The sequence below is a fragment of the Sus scrofa genome, chromosome 13 (assembly GCF_054392235.1).
Source record: "Sus scrofa isolate SSC_HxYL_T2T_F1_AM1 chromosome 13, Sscrofa_HxYL_maternal_Yorkshire_Landrace_v2.0, whole genome shotgun sequence".
Taxonomy (NCBI): Eukaryota; Metazoa; Chordata; class Mammalia; order Artiodactyla; family Suidae; genus Sus; species Sus scrofa.
In genome coordinates this window covers 130,435,451-130,453,912 of record NC_139395.1, presented here as the reverse complement: position 1 = coordinate 130,453,912, position 18,462 = coordinate 130,435,451, and the positions used below count along the sequence as shown (strand labels likewise).

Here is an 18,462-nt window from a genome sequence, read left to right as displayed (position 1 = left end):
TGAACAGCCAAAGCAATCTTAATAAGAGCAAAGTGGAGCTATCACACACCTGATTCAAACTATATTACAAAGCTATAGTATAATACTGCTATAAAACATTTCAGTACTAGCATAAAAACAGATATATAGCTCAATGGAACAGAATATAAAATAAATCTAGGGAGTTCCCATCGTGGCGCAGTGGTTAACAAATCCGACTAGGAACCATGAGGTTGTGGGTTTGGTCCCTGCCCTTGCTCAGTGGGTTAAGGATCCGGCGTTGCCGTGAGCTGTGGTGTAGGTTGCAGACGCGGCTCGGATCCCGCGTTGCTGTGGCTCTGGCGTAGGCCAGTGGCTACAGCTCCGATTTGACCCCTAACCTGGGAACCTCCATACGCCGCGGGAGCGGCCCAAGAAATAGCTAAAAAAAGACCAAAAATAAATTAATTAATTAATTAAATAAAATAAATAAATCTATATGGTTAACGAATTCACAACAAAGGAGGGAAGAATATACAATGGTGAAGAGACAGTCTCCAGTAAATGATGTTAGACAAACTGAATAACCACATGCAAAGGAATGAAACACAACCACTATTTTACACCATACACAAAAAAAAAACCCTCAAAAGACTTGAATGTAAGACTTGAAATAAAAAAAAATCTGACACCAAAAGCAGAAGTAACAAAAGCAAAAAATGAATATGATTGCATGAAACTAAAAGGCTTTTGCACAGCAAAAGAAACCATCAACAAAATGAAAAGGCAACAAACTAGATAGGATAAAATATTTGCAAATCATATATCTGATAGGGGACTATATACAAAATATGTAAAGAATTCATACAATTCATACAATCCAGCAAAAAACAAACAATCCAATTTAATAATGGGCAGAATATCTGAATAGACACTTTTCCAAAGACATACAGATGGCCAATGGGTTCATGAACAGATTATTAAGTCATCAGGGATGGAAACCAAAACCATAATGGGACAGCACTTCACATGTGTCAGAATAGCTATTACCAAAAAGTTAAGAAATAACAAGTGCTGGAGTTCCCTGGTGTCCTAGTGGGTTAGGGAATTCGGCATTGTCACTACTGTGGCTCAGGTTGTGGCTGTGGTGTAGGTTCGATCCCTGGCTTTCACTATTGCTGCAAGTGCAGCCAAAAAAAAAGAAGAAGAAATAACAAACATTAGCAAGGGTGTGGAAGAATGGGAATGCTTGTGCATTGTTGATAGAAATGCTAATGGGAATGCAGTCATTATAGAAAACAGTATGGAACTTCATCCAAGAATTAATAACAGAACTATCATATTATCCAGCAATCCCACTTTGAGCTATTTATCTGTGATTTGGTATTTTTGTCTGCAATCCTACTTCCAGGAATTTATCCTAAGGAAGTCACTAGGGATGCACATAGGGTGCTCATCAAGACAGTCTTCGTCTATGGGAAATACTGAAAACCACATACATTTCCAAAAATAGAAGAATGGTCATACAAGTTATGGCACATTCATACAAAGGAACTCAATAATCATTAAAAGCACTGTAGTAGAGGAATATGTGATATGGAAAAATACTCACAGTGGTATTTTAAGCAGCTTATAAGAGAGTGTATGTTATATAATGCTGTTTTTCTTTTTTTTTAATTTACAGTCACAAACTAGGAATAAAGCTTAGTAAGTTATATATCAATGTTTGCAGTGTTCACTCTGGGCAGTAGGATAATAAGCTTTACTCTTTTTACCTACATTTTCCAAAATTTCTATGGCAGGCCCTTTGCTTTATAAATAAAATTACAAACTGTATCAACAATTTACTCTGGAACATTCACTTATTTACACCAGCTATGTGTTAAGCTTTGCTAGGCATTCCTACGTATTTGTAATTTATACGAAAATAAATAAAACAAAACTCTCAAACAGCCCATAATCCACTAGGAGAGAGATAAAAAAAACAGAGTTGGGGTGTTCAATGTGGTGAGTGTCTCAGGAGCACAGGGGAGGGCATAACTAACTCCAGAGGATAAGGTGGGTGTTAGGAAAAGTTGAACAGAGATGAATCAGTGAGCAAGGCTTACAGGGTTAATCAGGTAAAAGCACCCAGGCAGAACATGCCCCTCTGACTTCAGAATTTCTTGAGATAGTTTTCTCAGCATGTTTAAGATGATCATGTCATGAAAATAAGGGAGAAAAATACTGTTTTTTTGTGATGACTAGAGATTTTCCTGCATCACATTCATAGATCACAATCCTCAGCCTCTTGAGAGACTAAAAGAACCATCAGAGAAACCCCAACTCCAGTTCACAAGGCTCAATGGAGATAATCAGCCTCCCAACTAATTCCATCTCTCTGGGACCATGTGGAGCAGACCTTAAAGCAATCCATCACCTGATTCCCTGTCTCTCTCACCTCTGCCTGGTTAGGACCACAGCACACTGTTGCAATCGCCTTGAATCTTCCAACAGCCTATAAAACCTGGCTGTTTGCTTTACTTTTTGTGAGGGTAGGCAGTAGAGACAAAGGGCAAAAAGTTCCCCTATTAGAACTCTTTATGTTTATTTTGTAACCTTTTGAACAAACACCTGTGCCTCAAGTCACATGAAAAGAAAAGGTAGAGAAGTGAAAACGCTGCTTCCCTTCAACCTCATAAAAAGAAACACTCAAATTGGGACTTTCTTTCCTTCAAAGCACCATCCTCCCACTCTACATGGTCCCAGATGCCATCATGTTGTTTTGGAATGAGCACTGAGACTATTCCTGACCATGCCAGTAGAGTCTCCACGGCGTCATCAGGGCCAAGGGTCAAGGTACTTCAGCCACATTTTTGGCATGGCCAAGTAAACTGATGCATCTCCAGAAGGCCTTCACTGAGTGCCAAGAATATCACCAGTCCAGTGGCTGCACATACACTACTCCAAGAAAAGCAGGTGCTCTGTAAATGCTCAAAAACTTGAAGATTCCCACATAACACAAATAAGCCATGAATGTCTGGATAAAACCACTGTCTGGGTCCAACAGCTTCAGCCAGAAAGTGAGCAATTCCATAATTCTATTATAAAGTTCAGCGTTTTTCTCCTCTAGTAATTAGCTTCATCAAACCATTTCATGTATAAGTTGTAGTCTCCTAGGATCATTTAAACATTTTGTTCTAAAATTTAAAAATAACCTATTTCTGATTATCACCACTCATTGCTATCATTGGAAAACGTTATTAGTAAAGGACTAGGAGTAACTTCCTTGGCTGGTATCAACAAAATAGTATGCTCTCAGAGTTGTTTATAACAGAAGTAAAACTTAAAATTAGGTAATGTTGATGATTTAGTAGCCCCTGTGTTGCAAATATTAATAGACGTTGAAGCTCACAATGTAACCTTTGAGGATACATAAAAAATACATGATAAAAGTGCAAGTCCTGGCATTGTATTTCCCCACAGGCCACCATCAGCATTTGGGGGGCATCAAATCTTTATGGCTTTTGGTCACAGGAAAATAGGAAGAGTGATTTTACTTAATCTTAAAAAGGCATCTAGGAGTTCCCACTGTGGTGCAGTGGAAAGGAACCTGACTAGTATCCATGAGGACGTGGGTTCAAACCCTGGCCTCGCTCAGTGGGTTAAGGATCCGGCACTGCCATGAGCTGTGGTGTAGGTCACACACGCAGCTTAGATCCCGCGTTGCTGTGGCTGTGGTGTAGGCCAGCAGCTGCAGCTCCAATTGGACCACTAGCCTGGGAACTTTCATAGGCTGCGGGTATGGCCCTAAAAAGCAAAACAAAACAAAAACATCTAATAAGAGAGGTTGCTAATAATTACTATGTCCTCTAGACTATTCTAGAGGTGCTTTTAGCCACTAGACTATGCTAGAAGAGCTTTTAACTCTTTCAAAACTACCACACAGGGAGTTCCTGTCGTGGCTCAGCAGTTAATGAACCCAAGTAGCATCCATGAGGAATAGGTTCAATCCCTGGCCTTGCTCTGGGTTAAGGATTTGTTGCGGCAAAGCAATTAGAGACCAATGGAACCCATTATCATCATAAAAACAAGGATCTAAAGAAAGTTATTTATTTATTTATTTATTTTGCATTTTAGGGCCACACCCATGGCATATAGAGGTTCCCAGGCTAGGGGTCCAATCAGAGCTACAGCTTCCGTCCTACATCACAGCCACAGCAACGCAAGATCTGAGCTGAGTCTGCAACCTACACCACAGCTCACAGCAATGCCAGATCCTTAACCCACTGAGCGAGGCCAGGAATCAAACCCGCAACCTCATGGTTCCTAGTTGGATTTGTTTCCACTGTGCCACAATGGGAACTCCTAAAGAAACATATTAAAAAGACTGTAAATATGCAGAACTAGGAATTGGTTATGGTACACATAAAATTCTTAAGTTTATCAAAATAAGCTATGATACCCTGCTATTCCAAATACAATAGTATTGAGAAGTATATTTCTTAAATTTTACACATATATGTATACTTACATACATAGTTAAAATGATTTTTACATAAAAATTTGTAACGACAGGTATTAAAGACAAAAATATTATTTCATACAGAGATGCATACATTCTTGTTTTGCTGCCCACACTCAAATGGATGTTGGAAATGTTTGAGCCTTTGAATATTTTTTTTTTTTTATGTCAACCTAAGTGTCTTACAATAAAATTGAACTTTTTGAAATAAAAAATGTTCTAAATTTTGTTTGTATTTTGTTAAAAATAAGCTGGAAATAATTAAAGTACTCAACAAATAAAATATCCAAAAACTGCATTTTTTAAAGCTTTTGGTAAATTTTCATTACTAAAAATATAGTGTACAACAAGGAAGTCATTGAAACTTACTCTCCAAAAGCAAAGGAAAAACTGAATTAATTAAATGAAAAGGGCTTAAAGGGCATATAAGTTTCAGTTTTGAAATTCTATAATTGTCCTTTAAAATATATCACTTTGGAGTTCCCGTCATGGCTCAGTGGTTAACAAATCCGACTAGGAACCATGAGGCTGCAGGTTCGATCCCTGCCCTTGCCCAGTGGGTTAAGGATCCGGCTGTTGCCGTAAGCTGTGGTGTAGGTTGCAGACATGGCTGGGATCCCACATTGCTGTGGCTCTGGTGTAGGCCAGTGGCTACAGCTCCGATTAGACCCCCTAGCCTGGGAACCTCCATATGTTGCAGGAGTAGCCCTAGAAAAGCCAAAAAAAAAGGCAGAAAAAAAATAAAATAAAATATATCACTTGTGGGTAGAGTTATTTGATAGAGCTACTATTTTTAATTGGATAAATTTTATTCTCTTCTGAAGTGGAATGGAATTGAGAAAGCCTATAATTTGCAATGTTTATATTTGGCAAAATTTCAAAAACATCATAAACAGAGACAACTTATTTGATGAGTTTTGTCTTATAAAAAAATGTTGAAGAAAGGTACATTGGATAGAAGAAGAAAACAGCTGGAGATGTTTACACATTTTAATATGAAAAAAATTGAATTGGGAATATCATCCATTTAGCATAATTTGTTTTGAACATTTCTCGGTGCCTGCAGGGATAGTATTTTCTCAATTAAAAAAAGAGAGAAGAGTTCATTGGAGTTATCAAGCATTCTAATCTACATACCATAAAACAGAACTTTAAACATTGCTATTTTATTAAAACATTAAAAGCAAGATTATATTGAAAACTATATTCTCAAAAAAATGCTAATGGCTTGGTATTCGAGACAACCATAAACAAGCAGATTAAAATATGTGGCTATAGCAGGAATAATTTTTGCTCACATTATTTTTACTCTTCACAGACTTTTAATTTTTGCTTTTGTACAACATAAATGTTTCTAATATTTTTAGGAAGAAATGTCTTTTTAAAAAGTTTAATAGAATCAAGTTGATAATCAATGGATATTTAAAAAATTAAATTCCCATGATTTTAACAACTCCATTTTACTCTTAAAAGTGTCTCAGTTGAGGAGTTCCCATCATGGCTCAGTGGTTAAAGAATCTGACTAGGAACAATGAGGTTATGGGTTCGATCCCTGGCCTTGCTCAGTGGGTTAAGGATCCCACATTGCTGTGAGCTGTGGTGTAGGTTGCAGACTCGACTTGTATTCCGAGTTGCTATGGCTGTGGTGTAGGCCTTCGGCTATAGTTCCAATTAGATCCCTAGCCTGGGAACCTCCATACGCCGCAGGTATGGCCCTAAAAAAAAAAAAAAAAAAAAAAAAAAAAAAAAAAAAAAAGTGTCTCAGTTTGAACAACAAATTTTATGGTCACTCTAACTATAGCCAACAGGATAAAGCCATGTTCCTTATGATGCGGCCTCTGACCCTTTCCAACCTCATCTTCCACTTTGCTACCCCATCTTCTCTAAATTCTCCCAAGCTCAGCCATACACTCCTTTTCACTGTCCAGGAGCAGACTTCACTGGCACTGCTCTGCCCCTATACTTCCCTCTGACTGCAATGCCCTGTGATCTGTAACCCTGGTGAATTCTAACTCAACCATTAAATCCAAATATAATATCTTCCTACAGCTTTCCCTAGCTTTCTCCTGCCATTTTTCCACTCCCCATCATTAATTATGTGCTCACCTGGATTTCTGTACAGCCTACAACCGTGATGGTTACAGCTCCACTATTTTGTTTATGGTCCTTCTTTGTGACTGGAAGGGGAGGACTGAGAAGCCATGGGCTTTGACTTCTTCACCTCTGTGCATTCAGACCTTTATGCATTACCTGACACAGAGGGCTCATTAGGTAAGTATGTGTCCAATAGAATGTGTGGTATTATAAAGATGGCCTTTCAGAATCTCCTGAAACACACCACTTAGGCATCTCCTTGTTGCTGAGCTCTGTGGGGCCTGGTATTCTCTGGGGGACATAGTTTTATGATCACCTATTGGCATGTCCTCACACTAGGGCTCTAGGGTAAACAGATAATTAACCTCAGCTATCTGGTGATTTGTTTAATCTGAGACAGTGATTGTGTGTGTGCATGTGTAAAATGAATTCTAAAGATAAGCTAACAATCAGCCCCCACACAAAGCCAACTAACAGGGCATAATGACTGTAACCCTACCCTATTCCCTAAAGCTAGTCACAGAACCCCTTCACTAGGTAAGAGGACCTTAAATAAGAAGATGCTCAGAGTTCCCACTGCAGTGCAATGGGATCAACTGGCAGTGTCTTGGGAGCACTGGGACACAGGTTCGATCCTACTCTGGCCCAGCACAGTGGGTTAAGGATCTGGTGTTGCTGCAGCTGCAGCTTAGGTCGTGACTACAGTTTGGATCTGACCTCTGGCCAGGGAATTCAATTTGCCATGGGACAGCTGAAAAAGAAAAAAAAAAATAAGATGCTTCATCAAAGTGAATCTATGACATATATAATGGTGAGACTCCACATTGCATTTTGTCTCATTTAAACAAGAATTTTTCATTATGGATATAATCCAAATATTCCTATTGCTGTGCATATATGTGTATACTATAAACATCTGAATAAAATAACAAGTGTTATCTACTCAGATGCCCAATTACATCAATAATGCACAGAATTATATAGGCTATAATAGAAAGGCCTTGGAACTACAGAGATTTGTCACAGAATACTGACTTCATCTTTCCTTGAAGCTCAATTTCCTCATCAGTAAATTGTGGATGATATTGCCTGCCATTCAGGGTTGTTGAGGGGATCAAAGAGAAAGACAGTGCTTGGATAGATAAATAGTAAATTTGTTATATTTCTTAGTTCGACGTTTGTTCTGCTTTTAACTACGCTGCAATCTGCTAACACTGGGCAACCTTAACTCTTACTCTCTAAAAGTCACCCGATACCCATGGCCACGTCCCTCCCCAGATCCACAGGGAGCTGTCTTTCCCAGGAGCACCTCCACTCTTCCAGTAGGCAGCTCCCTCAAAGCAAGAGGTAAGCATGTTTATAAAATCCCACCAAGATTTGGCTGGGCTCCATATTCAGCTTGGTGACTCATTTCTTTTTGAGCTGCTGAATGAATCTAAAGTATTGCCAAGGAATTTTGTAATTCACAACAGGTAGATGCAGAAATTACAGAATCACTTTCCTCAAATTATTGACAATGGATATTTGTACACCATGGACACCATGGAAACACCATGGTGAACACCATAGCCAGGTTTTCTTTATACTTCAAAGGACACCATGGAAAACACCATAGCCAGGTTTTCTTTATACTTCAAAGCAGACCCCAAAACACGAATGTCATTTTACCACCTAGTTTCTACAAATGTTCAAGTGTATAAAAGAAATACCCTATCCCAGACTAGAGCTCAACTTGTCACCTAAAAACAACAAAATTCACAACTAAAGGCTGAGCAATCTTCAACCAAATGGACCAGAAACCTTAAAAAAGATATCCTATTCCAGAAGAAAAAGAGGAGGCCACATCAAGAGGTAGGAGGGGCAATTACACGATATAAACAATCCCATACCTGCTGGTGGGAAGCCCCAGACTGGAAACTAACTGGTTCACAGAGACTCACCCACAGGAATGAGAGTTCTGAGCCCCACATCAAGCTCCCATGTGTGGGGATCTGGCACTGGGAGAAAGAGCCCCCGGAGCATCTGGCATTGAAGGCCAGTAGGGCTTGTGCGCAGGAGCTCCATGGGACTGGGGGAAACGGAGACCCCATTCTTAAAAGGTGCACACAGACTTTCACGTGCACTGGGTCCCAGGGCAAAGCAAAGTGTCCATAGGAATCTGGAGGACTACAGTTCTTGGAGGACATCCTGGGAAAACAGGGGTGAATGTGGCTGGTTGTGAGGGAAGGACATTGGAAGCAAAGCTCTCAGGAATATTCAGCAGCGTGCCTTTCTCTGGAGGTGGCCATTTTGGGAAAATCAGTCAGCACTGAGAAGCCCCAGGGCAAACAACAACCCAGGTGGGATCACAGCCCTGCCCCTCAGTAAACAGGCTACCTAAAGACCCCTCAGGCACACAGCAGCCTCTAATCCCATCCAGGGACTAAGCCCCACCCACCAGAGGGATTAGAATCGGCTCCACCTACCAGTGGGCAGGTTTCGGCCCCTCCCATCAGGAAGCCTACAGCAAGCCCCCATTCCGACTTCAGCCACAAGCAGGGCAGACACCAGAAGTAAGAGAGGCTACAACTCTATCATCTGTAAAAAGGTCACCACACCAAAAACCTAAAAAAATGAAAAGACAGAGAACTATAACTCAGATGAGGGAGAAAAGAAAAACCCCAGAAAATCAGCTAAGTGATGAGGAGATTCAGCCTCCAGGAAAAAGACTTCAGACTATTGATGCTGAAGATGATGTAAGACATTGGAAATAAACTGGAGGCAAAGATGGATAACTTACAGGAAACACTGACCAAAGAGATACAAGATATAAAACTTCAACAAGAAGAGATTCAAAATACAATAACTGAAATAAAAAATTCACTAGAAGCAGCTAACAGCAGAATACAGGAGGCAGAAGAACGAATAAGCAAGGTAGAGGACAGATTAGTAGAAATTACAGATGCAGAACAGAAAAGAGAAAAAAGAGTGAAAACAAATGAAGAGAGTCTCAGAGAACTCTGGGACAACGTGAAACGCATCAACATCCATATTATAGGGATGCCAGAAGGAGAAGAGAGAGAAGGGGACAGAAAAAATATTCCAAGAGATAATAGCCAAAAACTTCCCTCACATGGGAAAGGAACCACTCACTCAAATCCAGGAAGCACAACGAGTACCATATAAAATAAACCCAAGGAGGAACACCCCCGAGACACATATTAATCAAACTGACCAAAATTAAAGACAAAGAGAAAATCTTGAAAGCAGCTAGGGAAAAGAAACAACATAAAGGGAACCCCAGTAAGGTTACTGGCAGAGTTTTCAGCAGAAACTCTGCAGGCCAGAAGGGAGTGGCATGATATACTTAATGTGATGAAAGGAAGAAACCTCCAGCCAAGATTGCTCTACCCAGCAAGGCTCTCATTCAGATTTGAAGGAGAAAGCAAAACCTTCACAGATAAACAAAATCTGAGAGAACTGAGCAACACTAAACCAGCCTTACAACAAATACTAAAGGAACTTCTCCAGGCAGAAAAGAAAAGACATCAACAGGAAACAAACATTCCACAAATGACAAGGCTCACCAGTAAAGGTATAGATACAGTAAATATACGAAATCATCCATGCACAATTATGCCACCAAAATCAGAAACCATGAGAAGAGGAGGGTACAAATGCAGGACACTGGAGATGAACTTGCAATTAAGAGATCGACAAGTTAAAATAATGTCATATACATATAGACTCATATCAAAACTTCAGGATAACTGTAAACCAAAAATCTAGAATTGATACACAAACAAAGAAAAACCAACCCAATACAATACTAAAGACAGTCATCAAACCACAAGAGGAGGGAACAGGAAAAGAAGGGGAGAAAAAAGAACGACAAAAACAAATCCAAAGCAATTACTAAAATGACAATAAGAACACACATATCAATAATTACCTTAAATGTTAATGGACTAAACGCCCCAACCAAAAGACATAGACTGGCTGAATGGATACAAAAACAAGACCCATATATATGCTGTCTTCAAGAGACCAACCTCACTTCTAGGGATACATACAAATTGAAAGTGAGAGGATGGAAGAAGATATTTCATGCAAACGGGGATCAAAAGAAAGCTGGAGTAGCAATACTCATATCAGACAAAATAGACTTTAAAGTGAAGAATATTTTAAGGGAAAAAGAAGGTCATTACACAATGATCAAAGGATCAATCCAAGAAGAAGATGTAACAATTTTAAATATCTACGCACCCAATATAGGTTCACCACAATATATAAGGCAATGGCTACCAACCTTAAAAGGACAAATCGACAATAACACAGTCATAGTGGGGGACTTTAACACCCCACTTACAGCAATAGACACATCAACCAGACAGAAAGTCAATAAGGAAACATAGGCCCTGAATGATGCATTAAACCAGATGGACTTAATAGATATTCATAGGACAGTCCATCCAAAAGCAACAGAATACACATTCTTCTCAAGTGCACATGGAACATTCTCTAAGATTGATCATATCCTGGGCTACAAATCCAACCTCAGTAACTTTAAGAAAATTGAAATCATATCAAGCATCTTTTCCGACCACAACGCTATATGACTGGAAATCAACAAGAAAAAAACTGCAAAAAGTGCAAACACATGGAGACTAAAGAACATGCTATTAACAACCAATGGATCACTGAAGAAATCAAAGAGGAAATTAAAAAATACCTGGCAGCAAATGACAAGGAAGATACAACACTCCAAAACCTATGGGATGCAGCAAAAGCTGCTCTAAGAGGAAAGTTTAGAGCAATACAAGCCCACCTCAGGAAACAAGAAAAAGCTCACATCAACAAGCTAACGTTACATCTAAAGCAGCTCAAGAGAGAAGAACAGACAAGACCTAAAGTTAGTAGAAGGAAAGAAATCATAAAGATCAGAGCAGAAATCAATGAACTAGAAACAAAGAAAACCATAGAAAAGATCAATGAAACGAAAAGCTGGTTCTTTGAAAGGATCAACAAAATTGAGAAACCCCTAGCCAGACTTATCAAGCAAAAAAGAGAGAGGACTCAAATCAATAAAATTAGAAATGAAAAAGGAGAAGTAACAACGAACATCACAGAAATACAAAGGATCATAAGAGACTACTATATGCAACTATACGCCAATAAAACGGAAAACCTAGAAGAAATGGACAAATTTGTAGAAAAGTACAATCTTCCAAGACTAAACCAAAATGAAATAGAAAAGATGAATGGACCCATCACAAGAACTGAAATGGAAACTGTGATTTAAAAACTTCCAACAAACAAAAGTCCAGGACCAGATGGCTTCACAGGCGAATTCTCTCAAACATTTAGAGAAGAGCTAACACCTGTCCTTCTGAAACTATTTCAAGAAATTGCAGAGGAAGGGATACTCCCAAACTCATCTAGGAGGCCACCATCACCCTGATACCAAAACCGGACAAAGCTACCACAAAAAAAGAAAACTAGGCCAATTTCACTGATGAACATCGATGCAAAAATCCTCAACAAAATACTAGCAAACCGCATCCAACAATACATTAAAAGGATTGTACATCATTATCAAGTGGGGTTTATCCCATGGATGCAAGGGTTCCTCAACATCCACAAATACATCAGTGTGATACACCACATTAACAAACTGAAGAATCAAAACCATATGATCCTCTCAAGAGATGCAGAAAAAGCCTTTGACAAAATCCAACACCCATTTCTGATAAAAACCCTTCAGAAAGTGGGCACAGTGGGAACCTACCTCAACATGATAAAGGCCATAGATGACAAATCCATAGCAAACATCACTCTCAATGGTGAAAAGCTGAACGAATTCCCGCTGAGATCAGGAACAAGACAAGGATGTCCACTCTCGCCATGACTCTTCAACATAGTTCTAGAAATCCCAGCCATGGCAATCAGAGAAGTAAAAGAAATAAAAGCAATCCAAATTGGAAAGGAAGATGTAAAACTATCACTATTTGCAGAAGACATGATACTATACCTAGAGAATTCTAAAGACTCTACCAGAAAAGTGGTAGAGCTCATCCATGAATTTGGCAAAGTCACGGGATACAAAATTAATACACAGAAATCGACGGCATCTGTATACACTAACAATGAAAGAGCAGAGAAGGAAATTAGGGACGCAATCCCATTTACCACCGCATCCAAAGAATAAAATAGCTAGGAGTAAACCTACCTAAAGAGACAATATACCTGTACTCTGAAAACTATAAGCCACTGATGAAAGAAATCAAAGATGACACAAATAGATGGAGAGATATACCATGCTCGTGGATTGGAAGAGTTAATATTATCAAAATGATTACACTACCAAAGGCAATCTATGGATTCAATGTAATCCCTATCAAATTACCAAGGTCATTTTTCACAGAACTCGAACAAAATAGTTTAAAGTTTGTTTGGAAGCCCAGCAGACCCAGAATTGCCAAAGACATCCTGAAAAAGAAAAATGGAGCTGGAGGAATCAGGCTGCCGAACTTCAGCCTATACTACAAAGCAACAATCATCAAAACTGTACGGTACTGGCACAAAGATATAGATCAGTGGAACAGGATAGAAAGCCCAAAATTAAACCCACGCACCTATAGCCGACTAAGCTATGACAAAGGAGGCAAGGATATATAATGGAGAAAGGACAGCTTGTTCAGTAAGTGGTGCTGGGAAAACTGGACAGCCATGTGTAAAAGAATGAAATTAGCACACTACCTAATAACACCATACACAACAATAAACTCCAAATGGATTAAGGACCTAGATATAAGACCAGACACTATCAAACTCTTAGAGGAAAACATAGACCAAACACTCTCTGACATAAATTACAGCAACATCTTCTCAGATCCACCTCTTAAAGAGGATTGACAATAAAAACAAAAATAAACAAATGGGACCTAAACAAACCTCAACATTTCTTCACAGCAAAGGAAACCCCAAACAAAATGAAAAGACAACCCACAGAATGGGAGAAAGTCTTTGCAAGTGAATCAACTGACAAGGGATTATCTCTAAAATTTACAAACACCTTCTGCAGCTCCATACCAAAAAAACGAACAACCCCATCAAATAATGGGCAGAAGATCTAAACAGACAGTTCTCCAAAGAAGACATACAGATGGCAAAAAAACACATGAAAAGATATTCAGCATCACTCATTATTAGAGAAAATGCAAATCAAAACCACTATGAGGTACCACCTTACACCAGCCATAATGGCTATCATCAAAATGTCTACAAACAGTAAGTGCTGGAGAGGGTGTGGAGAAAAAGGAACCCTAGTACATTGTTGGTGGGATTGTAAATTGGTGCAACCACTGTGGAAAGCAGTTTGGGGATTCCTCAGAAAACTACAAATAGAACTACCATTTGATCCAGCAACCCCACTCCTGGGCCATCTATCCAGAGAAAACCACGACTCAAAAAGACACATGTACTCTGATGTTCATTGCAGCACTATTTACAATAGCCAAGACATGGAAACAACCTAAATGTCCATCGACAGAGGAGTGGATCAAGAAGACATGGTATATATAGATGATGGAATATTACTCAGCCACTAAAATAACAAAATACAAGCATTCTCAGGAACATGGATGGACCTAGAAATAATCACGCTAAGTGAAGTCAGCCATACAATGAGACACCAACACCAAATGCTTTCACTGATATGTGGAATCTGAGAAAAGGACAGACTGAACTTCTTTGCAGAACAGATGCTGACTCATAGACATTGAAAAACTGATGGGCTCCAGAGGAGACAGTTTTGGGGTGGGAGGATGTGCTTGGGTTGTGGGATGGAAATACTGTGAAATTGGCTTGTTATGATCATTATACAACTACAGATGTGAAAAACTCATTTGAGTAATAAAAAAAAAAAGAAAAAAAAAATACCCTATCCCAAGTAGAGGGCCAAATTCATAGGCATTAACAAATATTTTACAACTTTTTTAAATGTAAACAGTGAATTGACATACATGAAACTAAATAGAACTGATAAATTATTACATTACTCAATTACTTCACTTTAGATATAATTTTAAATCTTCCAAAAGACATTTGCCTCTCATTATCAATAAAAACTATTTGTTTTATCTCTCTGTGCTATATCTAGGGCAATTTTCGTATACCTAGCTTTTAATTTTTTTTTTTCCCTTTGGCTGTCTTTAATCAAACGATTAAACCATGTACTGAGTTTTTATTTCAATGATTATATTACAATTCTACAAAACTTATTTTGTTATTTTTTAATGTTTTTTAGTATTCCATTTAAACTTGTGTTTGTGTCTGGGCTATACAGTCCTTTGCATAGTTTTTCATGGCTGTCTTACAAACAATAGAATGGTATATCTAATTTTTTTTCTATTTTGATTCAATATTTTATCACTACAAATAAACTATAGAAAACTTACAAACAGGTAGGTCTCTTTGCCTTCTTTCTTTTATGTTATAGCTATCATAATGCTTTGCCTCTATACACACCGAAAACCTGCTGAATTACAATTTTTGCTGTAAACCGTCATGAACTTGAAGATAGATTATTAAATTTACCCAGGTGTTTACATTTTTATTGTTCTTTCATTCCTGAAGTTCTAAGTTTCCCTTCAGTATTATCTTCCCAAAGCCTAGTTAACTTCCTTTGAGATATTTTTTAGGGCATATTTACTGGTAACAAACTTCTAGTTCTGCTTCCTTCCTAATACATCTTTATTGAATACGGAATTCTGGAATTGACAGTATTTTTCCCAGCACTTTAAATACAGAGTACCACTGTCTTCTGACCTCCATTATTCAACCCATTGTTCCCTTGTATGTAACATGTTATTTCCAGACCTTTTTTCTCTATTTTTGGTTTTCAGTGATTTGATTATGATGTATCTGAGCTTATTTTTCTTTGAATTTATCCTGCTTGAGTTTTGCTAAGCTTCTTAAGTCTATATAAATTTGTGTCTCTCAAATTTGGGGAGGTTTCATTCATTATATATTCAATATTTTTTCTGCACCAATCTCTTTCCTTCTGGAACTCAAATGACAAAAATGTTAGACATACTGTTATTGTTTCCAAGGTTCCTAAGCCTCTATTCATTTTATATATATATATATATAAATTTTGCTCTATTAAGATTACATAATTACTAATGACCTATTTTTAAGTTCACTGACTCTGTTCATCTGCATTCTGCTACTGAGCCCATCCATGGAATTTTTCTAAAATTTCTGATATTATATTTCAGCTCTAAAATTTCTACTTGGTTCTCTTTTTTTATATTTTCCTATTTCTTTGCACAGAACTTCCATCTTTACATTCACTGAGTGTTTCTATCTTGATATAGAGCATATTAATAGCTGGTTTAGAATCTTTGATCTCTAAACTCTGGGTCGTCTTGGGGTTTTGAGTTATTGTATTTTTCTTTTGAGAATTGGTCACATTTTCCTGGGTCCGCTTTATTTCTTCTTGGTATATTGTACAATTTTTAATTGTGTGTTGCAAATCTTAAGTTACATTGTAAGATGTTAGGTCCTGCTAAAGCCCTAAAATTTATTTTCACAGACAATCAACCCAGTTAGGTGTAGAAGGCAAGTCTGCCTCACTCGTGGGCAATGGCTCCACTGTCAGTTCAGTTTGCAAAGCCTTTGTCATGCTGCTTTGGGTCTTCCCCAAGTTTGCACAGGTCCAGGACAAGCCTGGGATTTGTTCTGGTTCAAACACATAATTAAAGGTCTCTTTCTCCAGCTCTCTCCTATGACATCCCCATACACCCTCTGGTGCCCCTCTTTCTGAACTGCTGGCCAGAAAGATGTAGTTTACCTTAGCATTTAAGAAGGAGCTATGGCTCCGTAACTGGGGCCCCATCTCAATGCAAGATCAAGACCTTAAGAGGAAGAAGTCAGATATTTACTTCTTCAAACTTTGACCCCTCCCCCAATCTGTCTACTTTTATGAAGTTCTCAGGATTCTTAGCTACTTGTTTTTTTGAGCTTTGTCCAGAGTATTGCAATGATCACTAAGAAAAAGGCTATTCTATCTTGTCCAGCAGCAGAAGTCAACTATTTGGTTGTTTATTCAAGTTTCCCTATACATTTTTCATTTTATCTTATTCTTTCTTTATAGGTTCTATTTATTCTATCTAATTATGTGAAGCAAAATTGTATTATTGTCTCTATCACAATACTCTATGATCTCAAGTTACTGCTTATGGTGAATTCTTAACTTGCCTATTTTATAATTTTGTACCATGAGCTCATCTTGAATTAAAATCTTTAGGAATTCTTTGCAACCTGGGCTGTGAAAGTGATCCTTCAGAGTGGCTTTACCTTTGCTTCTCCAGAAGTCCCTGGTAACTCACTATCTAGAGATCAATTTATATGAAATTTTTACATGTGATTTTGGACCACAGAGATGGTATAATTTGGATATTAATTTATCAAAAGGCTTTATTTTGTTTCCCAGTGAGAGCTCAGACCAAAATACAAAAAACAAAACAGACAAATATTTCTTGGCATCTCCCTAAGCCAATAAGCAGTACGTCAAGCTTGTTTGTTTGTTTGTTTGCTTGTTTTTCCACAAAGGGTGCTGCCAATTAGTACAGCAGATCAATGAAAGGGTGGAGATGGATTTGAAAGCAGTGTGTGATTAACACCCTCTCTAACCCACAGCAGCTGGGCCCCAGCAGGGCCCCTTTATCCTTTTAGGCTAGTCTCAGAAACTCATCTTTTCTTACTATCTTTCTGCATTTGCCACTACCAACCTGTCACTCGGTGTTCTCTACCAGCCATGGAGTAATTTCCTCTTCCATCAGCTGGAGGGAATAAATACCTACTCTGTTTATTTCACAGTGTCATTGTGAATTATGAGGCTCAGAGTCTCCATACCCATCTGGTCCCTAAACCAATATAAAAAGATAGACTTGAACTGGAGAGAAACTGAATTTTTTTAAGGTCGTCTTTGCTATCCCAGTGATGGGGACCACCTTAGAGTATAGTCCCAAAGGGAAAATATGCAAATCCAAATTATGATATACATTTATTTCTATCTGGCCTAATGCATACAGATGTCATTGACCTTTGATCCCTGGTCAAACCATGAGTTGTTTTGTAATTTCTTTGGATCTTTGAAGACTGGGGGTTATTATTGGGGTATAATTTTCCTTGAATCTTAATATTTCTGCACATCAGTTTGCAGAGATACTGACTGCCTTTTGTTCTGAACTACCTTTTCAAGGATATTTATATGCAGCCTTAAAATACAAAGATCAAGTTTGCTTACTGCCTTGGAAGATAGAGATAGCATTTCCTTGTGAAGCAAAGGGTAGACATTCTTACTGTCCAGTATAATAAAGAAAATGTCTCTCTCTCAAAAGCAAACATCAAGCATGCTGACTGCATATTATACAAGATTCAGGTTCCCTAACAAATACTGTTCTTCTCCTGTAGCAAACTGACTACATTTGCATCTATCGTCTGCCCTCTTCAAGACACCCCATGAGAACTGGGAAGTGGCCAGGAGGCTTGGGAACTGGCCCAAAAAATGCTGATTCTTTGGCTACTGCCGTTGCTGTAAGTAACACACTCTCCTTTGCCTATGACTCAGTTTCAACTCTACTGGCACCCTTGAAACCATGCAGGCTAAATGGTTAGCCTGCGAGTAGAGTAAAATCTTAGACCTTTAACATTCTTGGCAGTTATATAATGTCTTTCCATGCCTGCCCAACCCTTTTATGGTATTTATTTCTCCAAGAGTGAGATGGTTGCCATGTATCCATATAACATCTGGGCAAATCCTCTTGGGGTTCTATCCCAGAACTGTATGTCTTAATACAAGGAATGGAAGCCAAAAGTGGTCACTGGTTTCTTTGTTTCATCCTGTTACACATATTTAT

General features: G+C 38.4%; 1 protein-coding gene across 17 annotated transcripts in view; it reads right to left on the bottom strand.

The window, feature by feature from the left end:
• Positions 1 to 18,462, bottom strand: part of LOC106505748 (uncharacterized) — a 1,225,997-nt gene that overhangs the window by 958,143 nt on the left and 249,392 nt on the right. Inside the window, exon 3 of one of the 17 annotated variants that reach the window (XM_084990365.1) lies at positions 9,022 to 9,160. The exons of the other annotated variants lie outside the window; for them this stretch is intronic. Coding sequence (XP_084846491.1) covers positions 9,081 to 9,160 — 80 coding nt within the window. The 3' untranslated portion in view covers positions 9,022 to 9,080. The remainder of the gene's footprint in view (positions 1 to 9,021; positions 9,161 to 18,462) is intronic. 17 annotated transcript variants of the gene reach the window in all.